At 43.7% G+C, this 26,773-nt stretch overlaps 1 protein-coding gene across 5 annotated transcripts in view; it reads right to left on the reverse strand.

The window, feature by feature from the left end:
• dlgap1b (discs, large (Drosophila) homolog-associated protein 1b) overlaps positions 1 to 26,773 on the reverse strand; it is an 88,842-nt gene that overhangs the window by 7,904 nt on the left and 54,165 nt on the right. For all 5 annotated transcript variants that reach the window (XM_056364456.1, XM_056364457.1, XM_056364455.1 and 2 more), the window contains 3 exons: positions 24,684 to 24,939; positions 2,392 to 2,777; positions 2,227 to 2,306 (listed from right to left, as the gene is read on the reverse strand). In XM_056364456.1, the coding sequence (XP_056220431.1) occupies positions 2,227 to 2,306; positions 2,392 to 2,777; positions 24,684 to 24,939 (722 nt within the window). The remainder of the gene's footprint in view (positions 1 to 2,226; positions 2,307 to 2,391; positions 2,778 to 24,683; positions 24,940 to 26,773) is intronic.

Consider the following 26,773-nt stretch of genomic DNA (forward strand, 5'->3'; position numbering starts at 1 on the left):
AGACAGACATATCAATAAACTGGAGGCAAAAGAACAAGGAAGGGCATTTCAACAGGGAAGTCAATGTGAAGGGGGAAAACTAAGAAATATGAGGAAGGTATCTGGTCAGTGGGAAAAGGAGCAAGTAAAAATGCAGAAAGTCCATGTTCTCATTTCATTTGTGTGGTCAACATGACGGAAAGTTGTTAAAAAGAAAAAAAAAAAAAGGGGGGGGGGGTGTCTTGCATTCCATAAGCTACAGATTTCAGAAGGCCTCTTTACCTCCAGGCTTTTATTACTTTTCCTCTCATCCGCAGAAAGCATGACTCAAATCACAACCATGAGGAAATATCGAGGCATCGATAAACAAAAGCAGCCTGATGTCTTATTTGGTTGTAGATGGAAGCTCAAAACAAGGTGAGGAATGTTAAATGACAGAAAACACAGTGTTACACAGCCACTCGTGCTGCTACGCACCACAAATACACATTTAAAAAGTTGCCCCTGCACCCAAGCCTTCCTGTTTGTTTGCCAGTAATGACAAACCTTCAGTCAGTTGGGAGAAAAACAAAAAGACAGGGAGGTCTAGCTGTCATTTAAGTTGATTTTTCAAGACGGTTGTGCATATGGTTTAGTCACTACAGGACAATGAGCAATGCCCCACTGCTCCTGTGACTGCAAAGCCATCTGGTGACCACCAACCCCAGGCCCTAAAAAACAGAATCTGTCAATCCATCCAACATTTTGAGATCACATTTTAAAATGTTTTTTTTGTGCTTACATACTTGATGTTTTCCTAATTTTACACGTGCACTATTATATAAAAAAAGACATTAAATCAGTATAATTTAATTTGACATGTATTAAAAGCTCAACTCATATAGATCTGTACAGTCCTGCAGAAAGAAGTCTGTGTAAAGACAGGCATGCTGTTTGTTGTTTTCATCTCTTTTACTCCCCCTCAGTTAATCCGAGTTCAAACAGCAAGGTGAGGTTATGACCGGAGACTGCTGCATATAAACACACAGATTCTCACTCACACACACACACACAGACACAAATAAGGCAGGTTGAGCACTGAAGCAAGGCCGTAGGAGTTTGGCACTCTCACTTGTCTGGAAATCTAATGTAGGGCCAGCATGCCCAGACCTCCCAGGTACACGTACACACACACACACACACACACACACACACACACACACACACACACACACACACACACACACAGTGCATGCCAACAGGTAAAAAAAAAAAAAAAAAAAAATCAAACATGCACCAACAAAAATACCGTCCCACCTATTCCAAACATTAACCAGAGAAATGCAGAGGCTGCAGTGCTGCATAACATCCCAGCCTCAGCAGACTAGAGGGTGTCTGGATGAGTTAATATTTGGCTTGGCAACTACAGGAACTCGGAGCTTAGTCAGTCAGCTGAGACCTCCCCTTTCAGAAAGTCCATCACATTTCCTGACACTGCGTGAGTGTGTGTTTTAAAGTTCTGGACTCAGCCCTCTCTGTGACCTTTGATTAAAGGTGATGTCTCTTTGAATTCCTGAAGCATGCCTCGGCTGCGGTGTGAAAACCAGTGCCGTGGCTAAATTTGTCAACTTCCTTCACCAAACAGAAGGTCATTGTTTTGACAGGGTGAACGAAAGCAGACAAAGAAGCCATAAATGCCTGCGTGTCCCAGCAGAGGCCTTGATAAGTGTGGCGCAATGTGAGCTAATGAAACAGCGTGCACACTAGGCAGCTTCTTCTCAAACTGGGCACATGTTGCAGAATGAGAGGCTATAGCTGACAGCACAGCAGTCTCTCAGTGCTCAGAACTAAACAAACCCAATAAAACTCCCTCCCCTTCTCTCTCTCTCTCTCTCTCTCCCTCCCTCCCACACATACACAAACACACACAACCTCAAAGTAGCCTGAATCACAATGACTGCAGCAACAGATGGCTGTCAACTCACCCCCTCCACCTTCCCCGTCCCCTGTACCACATCCTCTGGCCCAGCTGTCACTTTGGGCCCCTGGCTGAGGGGGCTCTGACGCCAACCTCCCCTGAACTGGGGACAGCTGCTGCGGGAAGCCAGTGCAGGGGGGCGAAAGCTTGCACTGCACACTACAAACCTCTCTCTGTGTCCATAAGTCCTCTTCCTGTCCATGCTATCTCTGCCTCATCCCTCCCATCAGACTTATCCAGTTTCATTTTTACAACCTCCTACTACTCCTCTCTTTCCTCTGACTACTCACCATCGCTCATCCTCCACCTGAATTCCTATCGACTGGAATTTGGACTGCTCCTCTGTGGGCCCTCCTTCCTCTGGGTCCACCTAAGAGGAGGGGGAGAAACTGTCAGAAAGCATGCCAGGGTTTTATTTTAGAACATCCACAGGAACCACGGGTGCACCCACAGACCTGGATCCCTATGGAGAGGCACTTGCGGAGCGCTTCCCTCTGCGCCTTGCTGTCTGCAGAGACGTGCGCGACGGCGGAGGTGGTGGCGGTGGCAGTGATGGTGATGGTGCTGTTTGTGACATGCTGGCTGGCCGGGCCATGCACCTGAGCGTTAGCCGCCTCGATGGCTGCCGTCAGGGCCTTCATGCTGTCGATGCTCTCCGTGGAGTTGGACAGGCCCGGCTGGGAGCTGATGCCCGTCCGTTGGCCCGAGCCCCCATCCATATAGGCGTCCTGGGCAGACTCTGTGCTGCTTTGGGCTGTGATGGATATGAAGGGTTTGGATGGGGTGGTGCGTGGTGGGACAGGGGGAGGTGTCTTCTTGTAGGTGGTGATGCATGATGACACTGCAGTGGAGGAAAAGAGAAAGAGAGGGAACAAATAAGTAAAAAAAAATAAAAAATCTCAATCTATTAATTAAAAAGGTAAGTCGAAACTTTAAAGAAGCATTTCACCAATTTTACACATGAAGTTCAGTTTACTCAAAATGAGGAGGACTACATTGCCTGTGAAAACACATGATGTCATTTGCAGCTTTGGAGGGAGCTTGCAAAACTCGAGAATGTCATCAGGGTTATTTTGCCTTTGGCTCGAAATTTTTCAATGAAAATGCTGCATAACAAGCTTGGGGATGTAGAGTTTGACAGACGCATGTGTTTAACAAGCAGGGAGGGGGTCGAATGAAAGGTACAACTGAGTTGCTTTATGTAGGACGTGTTTTTGCATACTAAAGCCTGAATGTCAAGATACAGCTGGGTTGATGCAGCTGCAAATAATTACAGTCCAGCCAAGAAAAAGTAAACATGAAGAAGATAATAGGTACAAACGTAAAATAAGCAGAAACAGCAGAAATGTCTAAGTCGAAATTTGTGAATGAAAGTATGGAAACAGCATATATTTCTATGCTTAAAAATATATGATGTCACCACATGACTCTGGTGACAGCTGACACCTTGACAGTTTACACAGAGGTCTTAGGCCTCTGTGTTGGAGTCAAAATGGACAGTAGATTAGGGCCAACTTTAACGAATCAGAGCTTCGTCCAGTAATAGGATTATGTCAGGCACTTGACCCACTGATCTAGATGGTTAATCCCTCTACGCACTTACTGTACACATCGAGAGGAATTTGACTTTGCCATATATAGCCCTTGCTGTTGTTTACATGCGTACTCGCATAGTTGCAATTTAAATGATATTTACAGTTAAGCGCAGACGTTTAATGATATTGTAGCTGGAGCGCTCAGTACAGTCTAAAGGCTTTGTGTTAAATCCAAGCAAATGGATGATACTTAAAAAAAAAAAAAAAAAAAGCATCATAGTGCTGCTCGGTAACACTCTCCCTCTCTCTGTCTGCGCTCTCTCCCTCTCAGATTACAGCTACAGGTTCTGCACAGACAATGGAGCCTCTCACACAAACTGAGTCTGTGAGTCTGTAACATACCAACAGACAGAAAAAATAAAAGCATAGCCCGTCTAAAGAAAGACAACATCAGCCACGTCCTAACTACATTATGCCTTGGAATCTCCTTCCTGGCCTGGTGCTATCATCAAAAACTAGGTCGCCCTCACTGTGCTGTGCAGCAAAACTAGGACAGCGGGTTTCCTGGATCCCTTTAATCCCTTCAAAAGACAAACATCCTACCGTGCCGGGATCGCTGCTCAGTGTGCAGCAGACAACTGTTGCCGGCCACACCCAGCATGAGCAGCCATGTCTAAAACTATTAGAGCGGGATGTTGTTTGCTTTGTGTCTTGCCATCTCACTGACAGCTACAGAGAGGCCCAAACACATTGGAGGTGAACAGAGGGCTGACTTCATCCTCTTGGTTTGTCAGAGTCATCCGCCCGTCCTCCCACCTCGCTCCTGCCTCGCCCGCAGTGATTGGATGATCCCCGTCGAGATTTCAGTCAGGTTTTGACAGGCTGGAAAGTCCTCGGATGGGATGAGTGCTGCGTTGAGATGAGATCACAGCTGCTAATATGAGTGTCTTTGATGGTGGCGTACCAAACCACAAGAAAGACAAAAGAAGTGACTTACTGTGTTTCCCTCCGCAGCTAAATGTCATATGCGTTTCTTTTGAGATAAACTGCATATGTAGGAATTACTGCCAAAGCCATCCCACAGGGAATTATCTGAGCATGCCACGATATGCACCAGTGTCTCGACTTTTCACAGATGTCTAGTGAATATGAGCGACATCCAGGGCTAATCTTCAGAAAGGTCACTAAGTACAGACCCACAAGAGAACCAAAAAAAAAAAAACACACAGTGAACACACACATGCACTCACACAGAGGGAGAGGGCGAGGTCTTGCCCCTATCAGCCGTGGAGGTTCAAAGGATAGAATGTCAGCCCCCTTTCAGAGCTTCTATCCCCTGAAGTCATCTAAAAGTCACATTTGTGTGTACGTGCGTGTGCGCGTGCTGTGTTGTATGGGTACGTGCTCCTCTTCGTTCGCTCGATAAAGCGCCGTATGAAACAGGAGACAACGCGCCGCGTCCCACCTAGCTGTCACTGCGAGAGCCAGACACGCCAGAGAATGACAGGGGTCTTGAATGCCGAGACAGGTTAAGTAAACACACTCAGGAGTCAGAACAAGCCCACGCACACACACGAGCCTGCAGAGGCATAAAAATAACACTGACACAACCCAGCTTAACGTTTCAACCTCTCCACATCAAGGGAGACCACAGACTTCCTGCCACTGATATGCTCTCCGTCCATAGGGAGTTGTTGTCAAAAATGACCTGCCCCATGCCAATGACTGCTATGTGAGGGTGTAAAGACGTCATCAGACTTTCAGCTAAAATGAATGGATTAAAGTTCCTTTGTTAGAAAAACTCTGAATTTTCTGACTCTTGTCTGTCTGACAATAGCGAAAGGAAAAGCATCTGAGCGAAACTACTGTCCCGATAAGACGAGGGCCAAGTTTCCAGTTTTCACAGAAATGATAAGTAAATAGTTTGATCCTCCTGCAGCCATGAAAGCATTAGACAACGCCGCTGCCCCCGGACCTCCCACACACACAGACAGTCAAGGACGGAGTGAAGTAGGAATGTGACGCAGGAGTCCATCAGACCCCTAAGAAGGAATGTGGAAAACTCTCTTCACCAGCCACAGATAAACACTGAGGACCAAAAAAAAAAAAAAAAGTTTCTCTCTTACTTTATAATATCAGGTTTATGCAGCTTTGATCACAGAATAGGAGAGGCAACACTCATATTCTCTTTTGTGCAACAAAGAAACCTGGGAGTAACTTCCTCACTTAATGGGAGTGGGGTTGTGGAATTTCATCTCCCTTCCCTCAGAGGTAGGTGCAGCCTGCTGAGAGTATTGTCATCGCAAAGAAGAGGAGAGTTTGTGAATGACAAAACTCTAGTGGTTCTCTGCCAAATCCCTCTTTTGACAAATGCTTCAAAAGTCCCATGCCGACAAGTTGGTGTGAATAGCAGTTCGTCTTGGCAGAGCACACCCCCCTTGATAATATCAAAGAAAGCCCTCTTCCCTCCTCTGAGGCAAAGCAAAGTCTCCATTCATTTCTCCAGCATTCAGAACAAAAACAGACTTGCTTAGCCATCTATTTTTTTTGGCTCTGCTGATCACTGTGTCCCATTTGTGTGTCTGCATAGGTGTACGCTGTTTCCTTTATTTAACCACTGTGTTCATGTTACTGGACAGATTGAAGGCAGGCGGCTGCCATGTAATCTCCAATCTGTGTATCTGTGTGATAGGCCACTTCAAAGAGCAGACGGTTTGGTCTAAGAGGCTAGCTAACAGGAACGAGCTCCCCCGCGCGGGGGCCAAGGGCAAATCCACCACCATCCAAACAAATACAAAGGCCAGGAAAGGGGGCGGTCGGTATGGGGGAACATTGACAGCTGAGCCCAGCTGCGCTGTGTTTGGGATGAGGGTCTGCCAGAGGGGAGAGGGCAGAGAATAGTGAACAGAGAAGAAGAGCTGAACAAGTCTGAGGAGGAGGAGGAGGAGGGACGAGGGTAAATCAGAGTTACTGCCTGGCTCCGTCTGCCCGCTCCCTGTCCATTTGTCCGTCTCTCTCTCTCTCTCTCTATCACACACACACACAAGCACAGAGAACCAGCTGGAGTCCTTTGTGATTGCATCACCATGGCGACACATAGCAACATGAAGTTTGCTGGGAGGCTTGGCGTTTTACCAGCAGCAAGCAGGGGGGAGCTTCTGTTGGCCATTTGTTTACCTTGACAGGGTACACTGCAGCTGCACTGACACTCACCTAAACACCAGCCAACAAGAAAACACAGCAGGAATAATAGGTCGCAGCATAACTGAATCAAACAAACAACAGGCTCTCTGCATAGACAAAAGAAGTGAATGGTTGCAAATGCATATCTAATTATGTTTCTAGCCCTGAAGCGGCAGCTTTGTGCGGGTGAATGCTGAACTCTACCAACCAGTTTGTCTTGGATCCTTGTCAAAAGGCTTGTCACTGGATTTCTGGGACAGGGTCATTAGATGACAATAACCTGTAAGTTTTACACCGTGTGACACATGGTGTGTACTGCTCTTGTGAACAACAGTGCAAAAATATAAGACACGTCCTAAACGACTTAACATGGCCTCCAGTTAGACAACTTTAAGTCACTGTAAAAAAAGAATTACAAAAGGCCTTGAGTTTCAAAATGTTTTGATGTGTTAAAATAAGCTAAGATAGTTTGTTGCTCATCACTTATCACTGTTGATCAGCTAATGTTGCAGAGACACAACAAACCCTGCATACACCACATACAATAGTGCTTTAATAGGCCTCTGACAGCCCTCTGAGTCACCTGAACGTCTCACTGAGACCCTCATGTCAGTCTGCGACTCTCGACCGCCAGAGGTCAGAGGTCACCAGAGAGGGTTTCTGCTTTCCAGATGCCTGAACTCTCTCAGACACAATAGCTCACTGTGTGCGCCTGCGAGTGTAAATGTGAACAAGAGTAGCAGTCTGTGAGTGGCTTTTAAAGAGGTATATTTAGCATGTGTGAGTGCTTTTTGGTGAGGGAGTTTTCAGTGCAAATGGTGCCAGAGTTGTAAACATCCTGCACTAACTGCTGCATTTAAATTGATTTCTTGTCATAAGTTAAACATAAGCATGCATATCAGTACAAAACATTTGTTAAATATGCCTCCGGTGTCCTCAGGCCAACAGTGCTATCAACAAAGCTGTGTGCTCAGTGTGCCCCTTTTGACAGAAACCCGTGTCAACAGTGGGTAACTGCTCTGGCAGGCCTGCGTCTCCTGAATCACTAGATAAGAGTGTGTTTACAACTGTCAGCCGCCGCTAAATCTGGCAGGCAGCTGCTCCCTGTTAGGCAATAGATTCACTTCACTTAACCCACTTTCCTGTGTTCCAAGTTCAAATAGAGAGCCCGGTTACCTGCATTCCTCTTTTATGGCCCAACGCTCTCCTCGTTCTGTCAGTCAGTGACAGGCAGGGAGAGACATGCTGAGAGCTACAAATGAAAGGGGCGGGGGAAATAAAAATTGAAAGTTCAAAACATTCTTTTTAATGCTCACATTAGCATCAATACTCCCTCTGCCTTGGACATCTAGTGTTCTGAGGTTTACCTATGGGAGGGTGGGGTGACATCACTCTTGAAATATGCAACTGATTCTTTTATATTCCTCTAAAATATTAAAATAACTAACATTTATTTTAACAACAGTGTAATTCCTATCATCAACAGTGTAGAAACCAGTTAGATGACATGTATTGCAGGTACAATTATCCAGGATTTGGTATAAATATGTAATCCCAAAGTTCCCCTCAGTACAGTACTGTAGCATGCGGGCTAATCTCCTGAAGACTTTTCTTACATGAAGGGGGTTTTCTCATTAGACCTGCCCTGTGACGGCTCCAGGCCGTTTCCATTGTTCTCCCCTGCTCCTTGGCAAGGGCTTTACCCTGACTAGTCCACAACCACATGAAGAGACAAATCAGTCTTTTGTTTCTGTCCAAAAGACCTGCCTGCAGGGGGCTGAAAGAGAGAGCATGGTAACTCGACATAAGGGGAGAGGGAGAGAGATAAAGAAAGAATAATAGAAAGAAAAGTGAGTAAAGGAGGAGAGGAAAAAAAAGGGGGAGAGGGCATGGGATAAGTTTTTTGTGCTGTTTCCTTCAGTTCCTGTACATTCCATCTGCTTCGTGGGGCATAAACCCTGAGTATTAGCCCTGACGCTAAAGCTAACACACCCACACATGTCACGCATGCTTTCACTGCACTCATTTCCCACAGTATTGCTCACCGGCTGACTGAGACTATAAGAGTAGACTGGCTCGCTGTGCAGAGTGACACATCGCATGTGCTGGCAATGACAGCATAGTCGACTGTAACAAGTCGCCGCATACTTAAAAACAGAATCATGTAACTGGAGAGGATCAGTCAGTCATTAAATGAAACTGGATTTGTGATCGAGCAGTGACTAGGTGTAAATAAATCTCTGACTAAAGAACTTGTTAAAGTCAAGCTCACAGAGATAAAGACAGTGTGAAAGAAGAAGAGAGGACAGGCTCTTCATGGTGGCATTTTGTGTTGCTAAGTGGATAATACAGGCCACTTAGTCCAGTGTCTGGTAAACTAAAAATACCCACAACAACACAGCAATGTTGCCACCACACTGTCTCCAAGTGTTTAAACACAGCTCCCTGATAAAACATGACAGACTGTCCACAAGAACTGAAAGTCTGTGGAGTTACAGCCGAGTACAGGGAAACATAACCGCAAGCCTGGGGAGTAATGGACGCTGGGACAAAATAGCAAACACACGGTCAGACGGACAAAAAGACAAGAGGCTGACACACATACACACACAAGAACCAGCCTCAACTGAGAGGGCTGAAACACAATGCCGATGTCATGTCATTACATGAAGGATCACTGCTTGCTGCAGCTGCTATTTACATATAAATGCAGCAGAATGTGGTCAAAAGTTCACTTCTTCTTTTCTTTGCTACAAGCTCTCGGGGGGGATTAACTCCAAAAGTCATAACTTGATTCATGAAATGACTGGGCACAAAAAGTAGCAGAAAGCTGGATGGCAGTTTTTACAAGCGTTTTTGAGTTTACTCTTCCAGGAATGCCGTGAAACATCAGCGTCGGGTGTTGTTTCACAGTCCTGCATTCCTTCCTTCTTTCCCCCTGTTTGACGTTCTTTGTCCTGACCACTTGCACATGGAGGGGGGAAAGGAGACACTGGCGGCTTAATCCACCGCCAGAGGCATGCTAAAGCCATCTGGGCCCAAAACCAAACGTCAGGCCTTCTGCGTCTCCTATATAAGAGGAGGGATGGGGCAGGCGGGGGAGGACGGACGGAGAGACGGAGATGGAAAGTTAAAGAGAGAGAGAGAGAAGGAGGAAAATGAGAGAAAAAAGGGGGTGGGGGGGTCAGAAAGGTAGGAGGTACAACAGGGGGCTAAAGGGGGATTTGGAACAAGAACCAGGCTATACTGACGCCTACTGTCTTTTGTGGTTTCCAGTCCTGACCCTCTGACCCTATACATCCTGTTGAAGGAGAGGAGGGGTGCGGAGGGAAAGACGAGATGGCAGCTATAGGCACTGGCTGCATGTATGCACATCTGTGTGTGTGTGTCCAAAGTAGCGGGCAGCACGTATCGGGATAAATCGAACTATCTGAGAAGATGACCCGGAGCTCTATCCGTCTCTCAGGTGTGATTTTTCACACCTCTTCCCTCTCTTCCTGTGTGTTTACATCCACTCCCTGCAGAATCTTGTGGGGGAGAAACAATGGTCTCTCCAACATTCCCACTCTCCTGCCGAGAGCACTCGTCTGTCTCCTGCATTCCTTTCCCCATTCATCTCTTTCTCTCTCTCCCTCCTGAACAGAAAAAAAAAACAAAAAAAAAAACTCCTGCTACTCTTAACACGGGGGAGGGGTCTGAGTGTGCCTCTTAAAAACCTCTGAGTGGAATCAGTCCCCTTGAACACCCCCCCACCCTTTCCTCCCCGTTTTACTTGGTTAGTGAAGCAGCAAAGCTCAAAGAAAGGGAGGAGAAAGAGGAGATGCATTCTTTCTCTCCCTCTCGCTGTCTCTCAGTGTGTACCGGGGGTGAGTTGTGGCTTATTTTTAATGACTAGTTAAAAAAAAAAAAAGAAAAAAGAAGGAGGGCTAGGTCTCTTCCCCGCCTGCCACTTGCACACAGGCTCAGTCACTCAGACACACACACACACACACACACACACACACACACACACACACACACACACACACACACACACACACACACACACACACACACACACACACACACACATACTGTAGCTGAGTCTGGGACTTTCACAGAGAAGTCTTTAATTTGCACTGGGGCCTGGCCTCCCACACTGCACAGCCCAAACCACCCACTTACAGCCATGCACCATTCCTCAGAGTTACTCCAACGTCCTCCCTCCCCTCCAGATCAGTGAAAGCGAAATGAACTCTCAACCACACAATTTAGCTGTCAAGAAAAGTCTCAAAACTTTCAATATTTTGCTAAAAGAACACAGCAAAACACATGTTTTTCTCCCCTCGAGAAAAAAACTAAACAAAAAAAAAAAAAAACTCCCATCTCCTCCAGGAGATTTAAATCTATATCCCAACCCCTCTTAGGTTTTCATTCCCCCAGGGCTTTGAGTTTGCTGGCCCTGCCCAGCTTCAGCATGCGGGAGCCATGAGGATCATCCACAGTCAACGCTGAGGAAATCCTTTCGGGGCTTTGCTTTTCCTTTGCTCTCTCTGATGCCAAAACACAGACAGGAAGAGCAAAGAAAAAACAACAAAAAAAAAAAAAAAACTGAAAAAAAAAAACTGAAAAAAGGGAGGAGATGGACTGGCCCCACCTGACAGAGCAGACCCTGTCCACCTGATGTGACACGCCAGATGGGCTCTGTTACATCTTGACATTTTGGGAAAGTAATCCTCAAAAGTGAACCACAGATTTCTTGATTTTCACAGGAAACTGTTGTATGTGTTCTCTCTGCAGAGTGGGGTGGGTGGGGGTGGGGGTATGGGGGGCGGGGTGGGGGTGGGGGGGGCGGCAGGAGTGCACTGCCGCAGCCATTCTTTGTGTTTGCCGTAGCCCTGTCAGCTCCTCCCTGTGCCCCTCTGTCATTTTTTCTCCTCTCTCTCCTCTTTTCTCAAATGGAGAGCAGGAGGGGAAGAATGAATGACATTCTCTTGCTTGCACTTCCTGTGTCAAAAGATATCCAAACGCCACTCTTCCTCTCTAAATGGCTATAATCAAAGCATTCCAGGCCATAACAAGCTGGGACCAATTAAGTCGTAAGTAAACATAAACACCTAGCAGCCACTAACCAACGCTTTAAGTCCTGCAGATTTATCCTACTGACTTCTATTCCGCTTTAGAGCATGTACAGACAGGAAATCACTGTCTATTCAGGTCAGGGAAGTACACAATAATTACACATGATTGATATTATGATATAGCAATTTCTGCACAAATATTCAGCAAGTGCGTACAGGTGCAAGTCATCTGCATAGGTTATTTATGATCAGGTTGAATCAGAGTGTCGTGTTACGGATAAATTGGGCTGTATCCAACACTTCCAGGCCGGATCAGACCACACAAAATGTTTCTGGCAACGAGCTTCAAAGCAGCTGAGGCTATGATGACATCTAGTGAAAGATTTGATATTGCAAGTCTAAGGATTTGCTCTTTTCCCTGCTTACATTCAGCTCACAAGAACCTGATTTACTTTAAATTGAATTTTCAATTTGACATCAGACGGAGCAGAATTACACTATTAAACTCAGCATTATGATAGAAGGCCAAACACATTAAAACAAATTAAACTGAAGCTGTGGAAAAAAAAGGCAGTAAATCTACAGATGTATCATTTTTGAACTCAATTCAATTCCTCTGGATCTGCTTATCTGATGACTAACACTCTTAAGCCGACACTGAGCCGTATAAAAGGGATGCTCAGTGTTTTTCCCATGTGTCAATGAAAGAGCGACAGTGCAAGTTCCCACTGGCTTGCATTCTCAGACAGTCGTGACAGGATGAAGTAATTACTGAGTGGCTGACACACCAGCATGGCTAGGATTTATCTCCTCCAGGAAGGGAGATAGCCAAATCACAGTTTACCCACATCCAGCTCCCAGTTCAGGCTTGATCCCCGCAGCTGCAAACAGTGAAGCCACACACAGACACTTTGACACCGTACAGTCGCATGCGTGTGAGCACGCCCACATGCTCGAAAGCTCCGTCGAGGTATGGCTGCCAACCGCAACTGAGAACAGCGTCTTTCTCCTGCTTCTTCCATATGTATGCTGTGCGTGTGCTAGTGTGTTACCACATGCCTCGACCCGGCCCCTGTTTCCTGTCAAACACACCTACTAGCACCATCAAAGCAAGTGGAATGACAGTATTAAGCAGGTGTGTGTGTGTGTGTGTGTGTGTGTGTGTGTGTGTGTGTGTGTGTGTGTGTGTGTGTGAGAGAGAGAGAGAGAGCAAGAGAGAGAATTGGAGAGACAGATGACACCAGAGTGCTGTTTAATTTACATCCCCTCTTTGAATAATAATTCCACCTTAGAGGATGAGCAGCTTTGATCCACTGACACACAGGTGTATTTCACATGCAGAGGCATACGTTGCTAAGGCAGGGCTTTATCTGTCCCTGTAATTAACGCCAGAGCAGGAAATGGAGAGCACTATGTGTATGTGTTTTTTTTGTGTGTGTGTGTGTGTGTGCGACTCAGGAACAGACATGGCAGGAGGGATTGATGGAGCTCAAAGAAGCATTCCAGAGCAACGTTGTTGTTTGATCTCTGTGTCTCAGCCACATACACATCAAGCAGAGCAGAATGTCAGTCATGACTCAGGGCTACAGTATCACTCATTTCTCTATCTCAGTTTCTTTTCGTCTGTTATACACACACACACGCACACACACACTGCTATTGTTGATAGGACAGAAAATGTGCCTAGCTAACAGTTAACACTGATCTCAGGATAGAACTTGTGAGTTTCACCGGGACTAATTGCTGTAGTGAAACATCAGATGGCAGGATTTATTGCAAAACTAGTGAAGCAGCTCCATCTAGTGGTGACAAATGAGAAAAAAAAACTGATGTGAAAATGCTTAAAAACCCTTGTTTCATTTAACATCCACTTCACACTTAAATTACATTTAAGTGATGGGATCAGCTGTTTTTCAGCTCCGTCTCATGGAGAAAGCAGGCATTCTTCTGTTTGGTCTACCACTAAATGTAGAAACTGGAAGTGTTGAATGTGCCATTTCAGTTACTGTATATCGAACACGACTTTCACTTGTTCCTCTTACATGGAACCACACTATAATCTGTTTAATCATGTAAAAAGAAAAACAGATTTTTTAAAAATATGGACAGTGATGCAGAAAGACGTAGTTGTCAAACAAGTTTGCTTGTTACTTGGAGAAAACCTTGGAGATAAAGCTTTAGACTCATCAGATTTATGTTTTTCTTCTTTTATGGAGGTCCACGATTTATTTAAAACTTTCCATATAAATATGTTAAAAGTAAAGTCTAGCAGTTTGTACAATGTCGCCCTGAGATCTCTTGTTATATTTTTATGTTTGATATATAGTGTCTTGTAATTCCATGTGGGATCGGGCACATGTTTGGCATGGCCCAGACATAAAACTATCTAACTACTGAATAGACTGTTATTAGTCTGAGCATTGACAGCTTCACATGAAAACTGACACCTCCTGTATCGCATTGTCAGTGGCAGCCTTTGTTTCACACAAATACTTCAGTACAACAAGAAAGAAAGTCTCTTTTCTGTATTAGCTTAGAGCTTAACAGTTTTAATTAACAAGCATATTTTCACCTGACCTCTTCATCTTTGTTCTCCTGTTCTGCTTTTTATGTGGATTACTACAAATCTGGATTTAACTTTGCCCGCAGCAGAGGAATTAGGAGGCAGATGAAAGAGGGAAGTTGAAAGAGTAGAAGTGAGTACAGAAAAGTCAGTGAGAAAGAGAGAGAGAGAGAGAGAGAGAGAGAGAGAGAGAGAGAGAGAGAGAGAGAGAGAGAAAAACACTAAATATGCAAGGAAATTTAGCGGAAGAGGTCAGCTCTGAAGACAATTTGGTCCGCTTGGATTCTAGAGCTATACTTGAGTACATGTTTATTTTATCTTTTATTTGTTTTCCTGAAATTGAATTTCAACTACAAGACAGGAGTTTTCCTTCAGTAGGAATTATTGTTGCAGCTGAATCCCGCGTCATCCTTCACACCGTTCTGTTTTCAGTGCCCCTGAGCCAGCGAGACTGTGTTTATGAGTTTCCTGTCATCACATCTCTATCCAGAGTTACTGTAAATGAGGACACCTCACACCTTCACTAGGTGTGTGCCTTTCCTTTGTCAAGTTTTTCATCAGCCTAACTTTAACACGATAATTGCTTCCTAAAAGACAAGAGACAGAAGGGGGGCAGCTGAAGTCTGAGCACCTCTGTGTGTGTGTGTGTGTGTGTGTGTGTGTGTGTGTGTGTGTGTGTGTGTGTGTGTGTGTGTGTGTGTGTGTGTGTGTGTGTGAGTGTGTGTGTGTGCGTGTGTTGCTGAGAGAATATGACCGGGTAATCTGACAGTACATGACCGAGAGAGAGGGAGCACTTGGGAAATGTAGGCAATACTGTCTTCCCTCAATAAATCCTCAATGAACTGAAGAGAGGAAAAGATAAAAAATATATATAACTGAAGATAACTGAATATAACAAAAGAGAGAGAGAGAGAGATTGCAAGCTATGACTGACTGTGTTAGTCCCACAGGGGTAAAACAACCTGCAGGCAACTGGATATACTTTACAAACCACTCCAAGACTGCTCTGAACTCATAAGCAACAACATTATCTCAGCTTAGAACTTATTGCTTAAAGCCTCTATGCAGGTACTGCGTCTGTTTCACTTTAAAACCTCCACTTATATGGGTTGTACTGTTAATTTATTTGTGCTGTAGATTTATGATGTGTCCATGTGACTATTTGTAATAAAGGGCTGATCTACACTGTGATGAAGCCCCTGATGTTTCCCCGCAGGTATAATAATATATCACAGGATGTGAAACCAGGAGGCAAAATCTTACTTTGTTTTGTTTTTTAACTAAAATACAACAGACTAAAAATATAGAAAACAATAATTCTACTCTTTAAAATGATCTTGCCTGTTGGGAACAGTCATTCCTGTAACGTTTTACTGCACACTAAGTTTAAATACCAATACAGTTTTAACAGCTGGCTCTTCAGTATATGGCTGTGTAACTGTGCCCCTGAGAAAAAACATTTCTCTGGATGAATTTTGAGCCACTACTCATGAGTTGGAACGATTTGTGAATGAAACTGAGGGAAACTAATGATCCCTCAGGGCAAAGTAGGTACAGCAGAAATTAATGGGATTCTGCTGGAGGAAAAAATGACTTTAGGCTACTGCATGAGCACAAAAACAGAATAAGTAAGCAATAAAAACATAAAATGCTAAAATAATAATGCCGAGAAATCCAGTGTAAACTGAGTGGAAACAGTGCCACATTTTAAGTAAGTTGTGATTGAAAGTGTAAGCAGTTATGGATGTTCTTCAAATATTCAAATATAATAACAAATATAATTATTATGTGCTACTAACACTCATAAACTTGCAGTTGTTGTATCTCTTGCTTGGTAATTACGTGTCATTGTGACTTAGGCTTTCCTGGATGAATGTGTCAACAGCTGAGCCTTCCCTAACTCATACTCAGGATGCCTCTGTCATTTACATGATAGCCTACGAACATAAACCCACATGGCTATGGCCTAGTTGGATCACCACATACATGTGTCTACTGTACATGTGTTTGTGTCCATGGCATGTTGATCTCAGTAGGGTCTTGTCTGAAAATAGAAAGCAGAAAGCTGGTAGGTGAGCAGGCTCGCAGCATAGCTGGCATCAATGACGCGCATGAGCTGAAGTGTGTGCATGACTCAGTCAACACAGATGGCTGGTTAGAAAACATGGGGTCGCCGACCGCTCGTCTGTCACACAGTTAGGTGTTCGGGGCCCTTTATCCACCATAGCAGGCCTCAAACTGGTAAGTGGCACCACTGAACTCTTCTCCCATAAGGCCTGGGGGCTTAGAAACTGACTCCTGTGCCCTCCGGTTGCCCACTTTAACGAGCACAGAGGTCTGAGATGAACCCCTATGAACTCCAATGCCAGAGGGACCCTCAGTCTGACCTGAATAACTGGACCCTACAGAGGCGTGTGTTGGGATGCAGGCCACACCTGTCAACCCCAACCCCCCCCCCCCCATCAGAGATATAATACTAAAATAAACTGGGAGCTGGGAGCTGGAAGTTGTTCAACATTTCCCAGCTCCCATGAGTGGAGGGTGAAAGGAAATAGCATGTGGGTTAATCTCAGTGTGCTCAAAAGCTGCAGAGGGCCAAGCAGATGGCTGAAAGTTTATTTAATCGCAGTTGCCATGCATGACTGCAGAGGGAAAACTTTAAAAAAAAAAAAAAATTGTAATTTAAAAAGGTATTAACTTAAATGATCTTATTTCATTATAAAAAATATCAGTTTAGTTTAGAAATATCACAATCAAATTCGTAATATAATTCATATATTTTGTATTGCTATTAATAATTGTATTTCTTATTTAACTGGTCCTGTCATTGAAGCTGTACCTATTACTGAGCATTAACAACTATAAGAGGATTCCTCCATTTTCATGTGAAGCATGAATAAGCAGAAAGCATGGGATGGGCACTGAAAGCTTCATCGTAAAGCGAGCCGCAGTAACAACACAACTTCCGGTCCGCACCTTCAAAGTAAAGGTACGTGACTCACTGAAAATTTCACCGGTATAGCTTATTATTCTTGCTGACTTGAGGTTGGGTACTCAACTTCCCATGTGGGCACTGCTGTGAGCTTTTAAACATCCTTCCTCGAATGTAATAGGAGGCGCTCCAACTCCAACGTCTTCTACATTGTGTCCGATACCATTTTATTTTGACAGCTCGCTACTTGTTGCCCTCTTTCCCCGAGACATTTCGCAGTTTATTTTGAAGGCCACATTGCCTAACTTCCTGCCTCTGCCCTTCTTGACGCAGCCTCACAATTGCTCATGACAAACAACAGAGGAACACAACAGCAGCTTCTACTCACAAAGGCGAATCCAGTAGTCACACATGCCGAGCAGCGCGCTGTACAAACACTGAAGCAACGTCATGAAAACCGCGGGTCTGCAACACTGAGCTGAGCTGAGATGACAGGAGTCCTCTCTCCCTCTATTCCTCTTTCACTCTGACGATATTGGATCTTATGTCAGGATGTGGACGCGCCTTGATCGCACCCCCCGCCCCACACAAACACTTAATAACTCATTCAGCACTGGGTGGGACAGTCCCGTTCAGCCATGATGAAAACTTTACAGTAGTGCCTCTATAACGTTCCCCTCTGATTTCTTAAGAAACTGTTTTTAAACATACTTGAACCACATATTCAAATAGACAATATTTTTTTAATATTATTAAAAAAACAAAAAAAACAATATAAAATCTTTTTTTTAAATTATTCTTAATCTCTTTTTTTGCCTAAAATAGACAAAAGTCAAAATATTTTGTATTAAAACTTAAACTTGCCTTTAAAATCCCCACATGTAGGCCTACTATTGTAAAAAATCAAGTTATTCTAACAATGTTTTTAAGTATTTTTATTACTTTGTGTGAGTTAGGGGTGATTGTGCACTATAAATAAATTTCAAGTTGAAGTTTACATAAAACTCAATTCAAAACTACACTATGATAACCTGATAAACTTTGTGTTTTTGATTCTCAGCCCATTAAATACAGCTCAAGCTTCCCTAACTTTATCACCCATCCATACAAACACATGCAGCCAAACAGACAGTTTGATTCATTAACTCGGATAAGCTAATGACTGCCACCCTGTGGTTAAGTAGAGAGTGGTGTAGCTGATTTGCACTGAGCATTTTCACACCAAGAGGGGAAAGGATTTAGTTCAGGATTAGCCCTTGTTATTGCGTACAATGCTTATATTTAAGGATATCAGATATTTGCTGTATAATAGGGGTTGGTGGGGTCATGATCACCTTATGCAGTGTGCTCGCACATTACATAAAGCACTTGTTACAACCTAACACCAGTTTAGATCTGTATCTCTTTTTATTTTGCGTTGTGGAAATTAACTGATCACCAGATAGATTACATAATAGTGGTGCAATAATGACTTGATAGCACCTTATTCACACAGGCCTGGGGTATTAAGCCCTGACCCTGCTCTGAACTCATCACTCTCTGTTAACCGACACAACAGGCAAGCAGATGGCCAAATCCACAGAAACTGACGGCAGCAGCAGCATGGAACAAAGAAACACAGCTCAGTGTCACCAGGACCAATAGTTCTGTCAGACCTAATGCTGCCACAGGGGCCTTTCACCTGTAGTCCTCCTCAAATCCACCTTGAGAGGGGACCCTCTCAAAACAAATAAACAAACACACACGGTGCCCGGGAGCAGCATTTTTCTTTGCTTTTACAACATATGAGTCACACTGACATATGACAAACATATCTCGGCCTCGCTCTTGGAAATTTGCGTGGGCTGGTGGAGGTGTGAGGGGAGATCTGGTCGAATGCATGCCTTGATCTTGATTCAACCAGACTTTAGCGGTCTGTATCCCTGCCACTTTAATTTAGCACTCTGGGAAATCCAAAGATATTTATTCTCACGAGCTTGCTCGGAACAGAACTCCTGGAAAAGTGCCAGCAATGGCAGTGATTGTTGTTAATTGGGTCAAGCTGTCTGGTAGTTTTCATCCACCCACTCACATAGCTACTGTAAAAGGATAAGGGCAGAGGTACAGTGCTGTGTTACACTGAGCCCCTGGGGGCAGTGTTGTACAGGCTTTATTTCAGCCTGTAGAACTGTACCATGAAGAGCTGGGAATACACAGGAGCCCCTTGTGATTTCACCAGTAAAGCCTGCAGACATTACAGTGAATGTGAAGCTTAGTTTTCCAGACTGAAAAGAGCATGCTGTGCTCAGATATCTACCATATCTATCAGTAATACATGGACAGATATCTGCTGATGTCACATACTTCTTTAGAGGAATAGTTTGACATTTTCTTGCAGAGAGTTAAAGGAAAAATTTGATACCACGCTCATGTTGGCACAGTGAAGCTACCACCAGAAGCCAGCTAACTTAGCACAAAAACTGGAAACAAGCTCATTTGTCTCAATGTTCAACCTTTTCCTTTAAAAAAGAAAAAAAAAATGCTCCTTACATCTTTTACATTTACATTGATAAATTATTCCTGTGTTTTTGTCCTTTCCATAAATTGTCCTCATCTTTGTTTCAGAGGTCAAGTCTGAACAGAGTTTCATAATATTGAATAGATGTTTAAATTCATTATAAGATGCAAATGTACATATACAGCAGTGCCTACTGACTTAATCTGGGAATGAAGCAATTCTCAGTTTTTCCTGTGTAATCAGAATTACATCCAGGATATTTGAAGTAATAATGGAACAAAAACTCTTAAATACCTAATGTGTATCTTAAGTGGATATGAAATATGAAGTCTCTCTGCAGTGACATTATAAACTTGACCTCCTTAGTTAGTTTCTTAACTGATTCCTGACACCTGCACCTGCTGGTGATGATGGATTTAAAGTAACACACAGAGTTTGAGTTTGTGACAAACCTGGGTCTTGTTTTTGGAGTAATTTTACTCTTATATGTTTATAAAAAGAATCAGTGGCTCTCTTGGTGTTCAGATAATCCCTGCTCAAAAGTTGAGCAGTGAGCAGTGCAGAGTGCAGATGCTTCTCCTCTCATTACTCAGTGAATCTCAGCAATAGAACCTCCAACAAGCCTTTATTTGACAAGCTTAATAAACTGGTGGATATCCCACTTGGAGAAATCTTTAATTGTTGTTCTTTTATATCACCCCCCCCCCAAAAAAAAAAAAAAATCTGTGAGAAGGTGGAAAATCTACACTATAATGATTCCTTTTTTTTGTACAGTAAGAGATAGAAAATTGTGTCCAGAGCTGCTTCAGAAAATGAAATGAAGAGGTGGGTAATCCACAGAGACCATCAGCAAAATGAGCCACAAGCATGCCTCAAACACTTACTTAAGGAATGCTTTATTGAGCGCACTGTCTCTGTTCGGGGCCAAAGGAAATTCACAGCCATTAAATTAAACATTGTCCTTCCTATTACAGGGAGCTAGTGGAGGAAAGCAAATCTTTTCAGCCAATCCCTCAGCACCACTGAAAAATAGATGTTGGGAAAATGAGGCTGGATAATTGACAGCAGGTCAGTGAGCCAGCGAAACTGAGGTTCAGGGGAAGACAAACACAAACTATGACACATTTCCTAGACCTACGATCTGTGTGTATACTCACACACAGATCCCTAAATTCTTCTTCTTAGTGAAACAACAGGTTGATTTACTTACACACCTAACCGCTGTTGTGCAAAGGCAGGGTATCTAGCTGTTGCGTAAGAGGCCAAGGAAGGGGAAGACAAAGCAGCAGACCAAAGAGGTGATGAATATGTTAACTGGAGACGACGCGGGGTGGAGAAGCCAGAGCTTAGAGACAGTAAAATCCTCACATTAACCGATTGCTATGGATTTTCCCAAGCTTTAGAAAGAGGATCTGCTCCAGATTTTGTTAAACCGATTCAAAGGAGCTGGTGTCCGAGGTAATAGTAATGCGCGCGTGCGTGAGTGTGTGTGTGTGTGTGTGTGTGTGTGTGTGTGTGTGTGTGTGTGTGTGTGTATGTGTGTGTGTGTGTGTGTGTGTGTGTGTGTGTGTGTGTGTGTGTGTGTGTGACTGCGCTGGTTACCGTGTGTGTGCGTACATGCTAGTTTGAGTGGGCAGAGAGGCAGGCAAAAGCAACCACAGCCACTTGATGTTCAAAGAGAAGAGATCAAAGGACAGCCCCTTACTTCGGTCTCCTTCCTCAGGATTAAAAAGATCATCAATAATAATGGGCTGGAGCAGCGCAGTGGGCAAACTGGAGAGAAGCTTGAGCGGAAGCTGATAGGTCTCTCCTGTCTGTATGTGTGTGTGTGTGTGTACGCGTGTGCGTGTATGTGTGATATTTTGGTGGTTTGCCGCGGGGACAAGTGGGAGCAGAAAACCATAAGTGCGGGCTGTTTTTTCTCGAGCTGGTGCCTGAACCATCCTTTAGACATGTCATGCAAAATTCACCACAACAACGTCTTCACTTCTCACTTTTGGCTCCCAGTTGAGTTCTGGTGAAATTTATGAATGTGTATGTGTGTCGAGCAGTGAGCACTGGGAAGCGAGCATTGTACAATGCCAGCGTACAGTGATGTTACAGCACATCTCCGTTATGTGTACGTGGGACAGTACGTCTACGGTACATCTTGTTGGATGGGGGGTAATGACGGGAATCCTTCCGTATTTATGACCTGATAAGGTTTCAGCAAAGAGATGGTAGCTGCCAGTCATAACGTCCTTTTGACTGCTACTGCACATCCCAGCTGTCTTACATTTTTTAAACGTGTATCAAAAGTAATATAATATACGCAGATAACAAATTATTAACAAGACTCATCCAAAAGCTATGAATAGTGAGTTTCATTTAAAAATAATGAAGTTGTGTCAGTTGTTAATATTAATGTTTCTCGATTGTTTTGATGTTGCAGAGTTGGACATGTGAGCGTTGCATATTGTTTACGTGTATGAGGCTTTTAAAATGTTGTTCGGGTTATTATTGAAGCATTAATGTGGAAATAGCATGTTGTTGTTGTTGTTGGTCAAGCTTGAGCTAATTTTAATTACTTAATACTCTGCTGGGTACCTTAATCTGTAATAATGTGTCATATTTTATAAACTGATCACGTTTTATATCTGAAATCCTTATCAGCGAAGTACTAACTACTTTATATTCTATAAAACTATACTAACTACAACTGTCAAATACAGTACATGTAGTGGAGTAAAAAGTAAATTTCCCTCTGAAATGTTGTGGAGATTGAGTATAATGTAACATAAAATATAGATTCTCAAATGAAGTACAAGTACTTCAAAAATGTACCTGACTAAATGTACTTAGTTACATTCCTCCACTGTGAGCAAATAAATGCAAATAAACTTTACAAGACGGAGATATATATATATATATATATATATATAATAATAAGCTTCATCTGTGAAATCCTGCCAAAAATCAGATTTTTGGTGTTTATTAAGCTTTAGCGGTGTTAATTAAAGGGCCCAACCCTGTATTTCACACACTGCGTGAACAGTGTGTAAAAGTCTGAAAATGGCGATTGCGGTAACTCCCACATGACGTGAACATGGCGGCGGTGCAAGTGTTAAACCAGCGGATAGCGAGAGTGTAGCAAAAGTGTAGTCAGACTGAGCTCTTTTCCTGTTCTCCTTCCAATCTCCCTCTCTTCCTCTCCTCTTCAATCACGGTCTTCCCCCAGGAGAAGAAAAAGGAGAGGGAGCTAATTAATTACAGTGACTGACGACTCAGTGGTGAAGATCTAAGGAGGTGATGAATTGTGCTGTAGTACATCTATGACAGTAATCTGAAGCAATCCCCTACCTTCACTTCCAACCACAGTGAACTGCTCTCCACATCGCCTCATAATATATCACTCGATCCCACTCTCCTGTTCGTCTGAGCCTCAATTACAGCCAGGATACAATAAGGTCTGCCTCGAGTGAAGGTCAAAGGTCAGACGAAGCCGACGGCCAATCACATTATTCTATGGAAACCAGTGAGAAGATTGCCCTCGACTGGTGGCAGCGGCATAATGTCGGATCATCAGCAACCACAAAGCGGATATATCTCTTTTCTGTACTTTCACAAAGTCCATTCATCATGTGACAAACCCAGGCGTCATAAATGTTCAATAAATTGCCAACAGCTGTGAAGGTACTGCTGCAGACATATATGCTACATAACACAAACATGCAAACACATTATTCTTTACATTATCAGCAAATGATTACAGATCGAGCGAGTTGCATCTGCGAAGCGTGTGGCAGATGTGAGAAAGAGACCTGTGTCACGTGCAGCAGCAGCAGCACTACAGAGCAGCTGTCTTGCTTGAAAACCAGAGTTTAGTCCCAACAACACTTCATCTGATAGATGGTTTTCATTATCTCTTCCCTCCTCAGGGGAAGGAGCTCCGAATGCCCCTCTCTTGATCGTATCAGTCTCCTTTTATAGATCAGTAACTACCACCACACAATAGAACAATCAACTGAATTCTCCATTGCCTTTAATTGTATTGTTAGTAAAACAGTTGGGTGCGACTTTATATTTTGACTAATTTTATTAACTGGAGAGAGAAATTATAGTCAGGAGGAAGCAAATTTTAAACAGCACTGAATAAATATTTGCTCAGAGTCGATGGTCAGACCTTTGAATTGACTGAATTAGTTTTGCCATTCTTCCAATTTGCAGTAAATGTGTTTAATTAGCTGACTGTAACCTTGTCAGCTAAGTTTGTGGAAATGCTGTCTCTTAATTGGCATAATTAAAACGGAATGGAGGAGAATTCCATTGTGCATCAGGCGACGATGACTCAACGTGCACAATGTAAGGGAATGACGTCTGGATTTGCAGTGGGAAACACAGAAGCACCCAGTGCTGGATGCCAGCCCCACTCAGCATCAATACTGCATGCAGTAATGCTGGAAAGCCAAGCGCTCCAGACCATGAGGCACACAAGAGGGCTAAAATAAGACCCAGCAGCCACTGAGCTTTACAGCTCGAATAAGCTCTTATGTGGGAAAAACAGTTCTGCATTCATCGTATTGTATCTGAGAAGAAAACTGGGTCAGATGGATAATAGCGCAGAGGGTTTGGGCCTGCGTTTGTAAAGGGAAACTAGTTTGCGGTCAGCTAAACAAAGTAATTCTTTTCCAATAATCTAAAACAAATGCAAGACTGGTTTTCGACATAAATTAGAAATAAGAGAATTTGATTTGATGGCACTGCCCAATCCGATGTCAGTCTTAATGGAAGGATAAATCTCCCTTTGCAGCAACTGCAGCTCTAATTTATTTATTTTTCTCCTTTGACACTATACACATGCTGCATAACTTAGACACACAGCACATTTATAATACATACCTTCTATGCACAGGTATAAATTTATAATGGTCTATGGATTATGTATGTTCACACATGTTCATGAGCCTATGCGTGAGTTAAGTGCATGTTCCCACCGACCTGTGCTGCTCTGGATGGTTCTGACAGTGGTGGTGGTGCGCGGGGGGGAGTTGGTCCTTCTGTTGCCCACTGCGACGCCTCCCTCCGCCTCCTCCTGCGAGCAGCCTTTCTCTATGGCACGCACGTAGCTGTGGCTCCGCATGCGGAAGCAGCCGGGCATGGGCAGGTCCAGGGCATCCACCGCCTGCGACTCCATCTCACTGAACACTGACTCACACACCGCCTCGATCTGCCCGTTCACCTCCACCTCGCTCACCTGCGGAGGACGGGAATGGGGTGGGGTGGGGGGGGCACACGCAGACATACAGTATGTGCACGCAAACACCCGGATGAAAAAGAAAAACACAAAAACACACACTCACACACACAGCATACACACCCATGCATGGGGAAAAATAAAAAATGAAAAATAAGAATGCACAGGTGCACACCAGCACAGTGCAAGACAAGGAGAATTGGCAATATATTAGAGAAGCCAGGGAAGCATCTCTTAGTGCAGCTGACTGCTACAGAGCTATTCCACTGATTAAAGCTTCACTCGCAGGAGTTTTCTGTACAAACACACTTCAATCACAAATTGGGTACTGCAATAGAAGACAGTATTGCAGTATTTCCATAATTTGAATCAGGTAGATTCAATATATCTGCCAGAAATATATTCTGATGTGTGATATGAACACTACTCTGCCCACAGAGGGGAAAAAAAAATTGTGAATGGTCTTTTAAACGAGAGCGTGAGGAACCTCTTACTCTCCAATAAGAAAAGGCATTTCAAATATGAATTTGCAGTAAAAGCATCACAGACTGGATCAGCTGTTTAAACATCAGCACACTGAGTTCAGTTTAAACATATTTTCTGAGCATGTTCAGATTGGTCAGACTGTTACCTCCACACTGTCTCGTGAAGCTTTAAGCCGTATAGAGGAGTTTGCATATATTTGAAAAAAAAAAAAAAAAAAAGGAAATATATTTGGGAAGAATAAAAGAATGTCCAAGGAGTGCAGAGGGGGAGGAATCACTGTAGGATAAAACTTCAAAGGGCCATAGAACAGAGTGAAATACTACAAGTGTTGTTATAAAAGGTGAGAATTAGGAGGTGTCAAAGCTGGGACTACTGGGATTTGAGATGAGACTCGAGGAAATCTAACTACGCCAACATCAGCAGCTGGTGCAGCTTGGGTTTCAAAACAGGGTTTAAAGCAGAAAAAAAAAAAGAAGAAAAAACTTGCTACACACTTGTGAGATGGGTGTGTGTTACAGACTGGGGGTTTGTTAGGGCAGAAAACTTGAAGCTCCATTCCATTCCTTGAAGTTGCATATGTTCAGTTCGTCCAATTAAAGAGGAGTTTGTGAAATGTCTGCACAGGGAGCAAAACATAGGAATGGGATGTAGCCAGGGACTGCAGCTGTTGGGTCTGGGTGTTTGTGAGTGAAGATAGTGTGAGGTCAGACAAGTGTGAGTGTGTTACTGTAGAGCTTGGAGTCAGAAAGGTTTGTGGACCTCAATTCAATCCACTGATGTCGAGCCTTTTTTTTTTTTTGTGTGTGCATCAGCTCACCCTCTACGCACAGACGTGTCAAATCTGAGTGAGGGAGTGAGATAGAGACCCTAGCAGCACCTTTTTATTCAGTGGCATTTTTGTAGATGCCAGGTCCAGTGTGTCATTCTCCTCTGGGCTTGCTCCATGCCAGGACTTCAAGGGATATCTCCAGGGTTCATCATTCAGCTGGCGAGACAAAGTGTTGCCCCTGGGCTTTGGAGGGGAGCACATATCTCCGTTACACCAGGCAAAAAAGGTAAGCTAAGCTCCCCTGTCACTCCAAATAATGTAGAGTACGACGCTGTGCCCAAAAATCCAAAATGACTAACATCTTATTTGGTGGCAGCCATGACAATAACAGACCTCCACTGGGTGAGTGTTTCCTGGCCAATTCTTCAATATGTTCAATAACCATCAAATCAAGGCAAATGCCCATCATCATTTAGAGCCAATCCTTGTTTCAATTATTCATAAAATTCATATGGCTGCATGTTAATTCTTGTTTTTCATCTCTTACGTAGCAGATGCGAAATTGAGGAGAACATTTTT

This window comes from Seriola aureovittata, chromosome 20 (assembly GCF_021018895.1).
Source record: "Seriola aureovittata isolate HTS-2021-v1 ecotype China chromosome 20, ASM2101889v1, whole genome shotgun sequence".
In the NCBI taxonomy this organism is placed as follows: Eukaryota; Metazoa; Chordata; class Actinopteri; order Carangiformes; family Carangidae; genus Seriola; species Seriola aureovittata.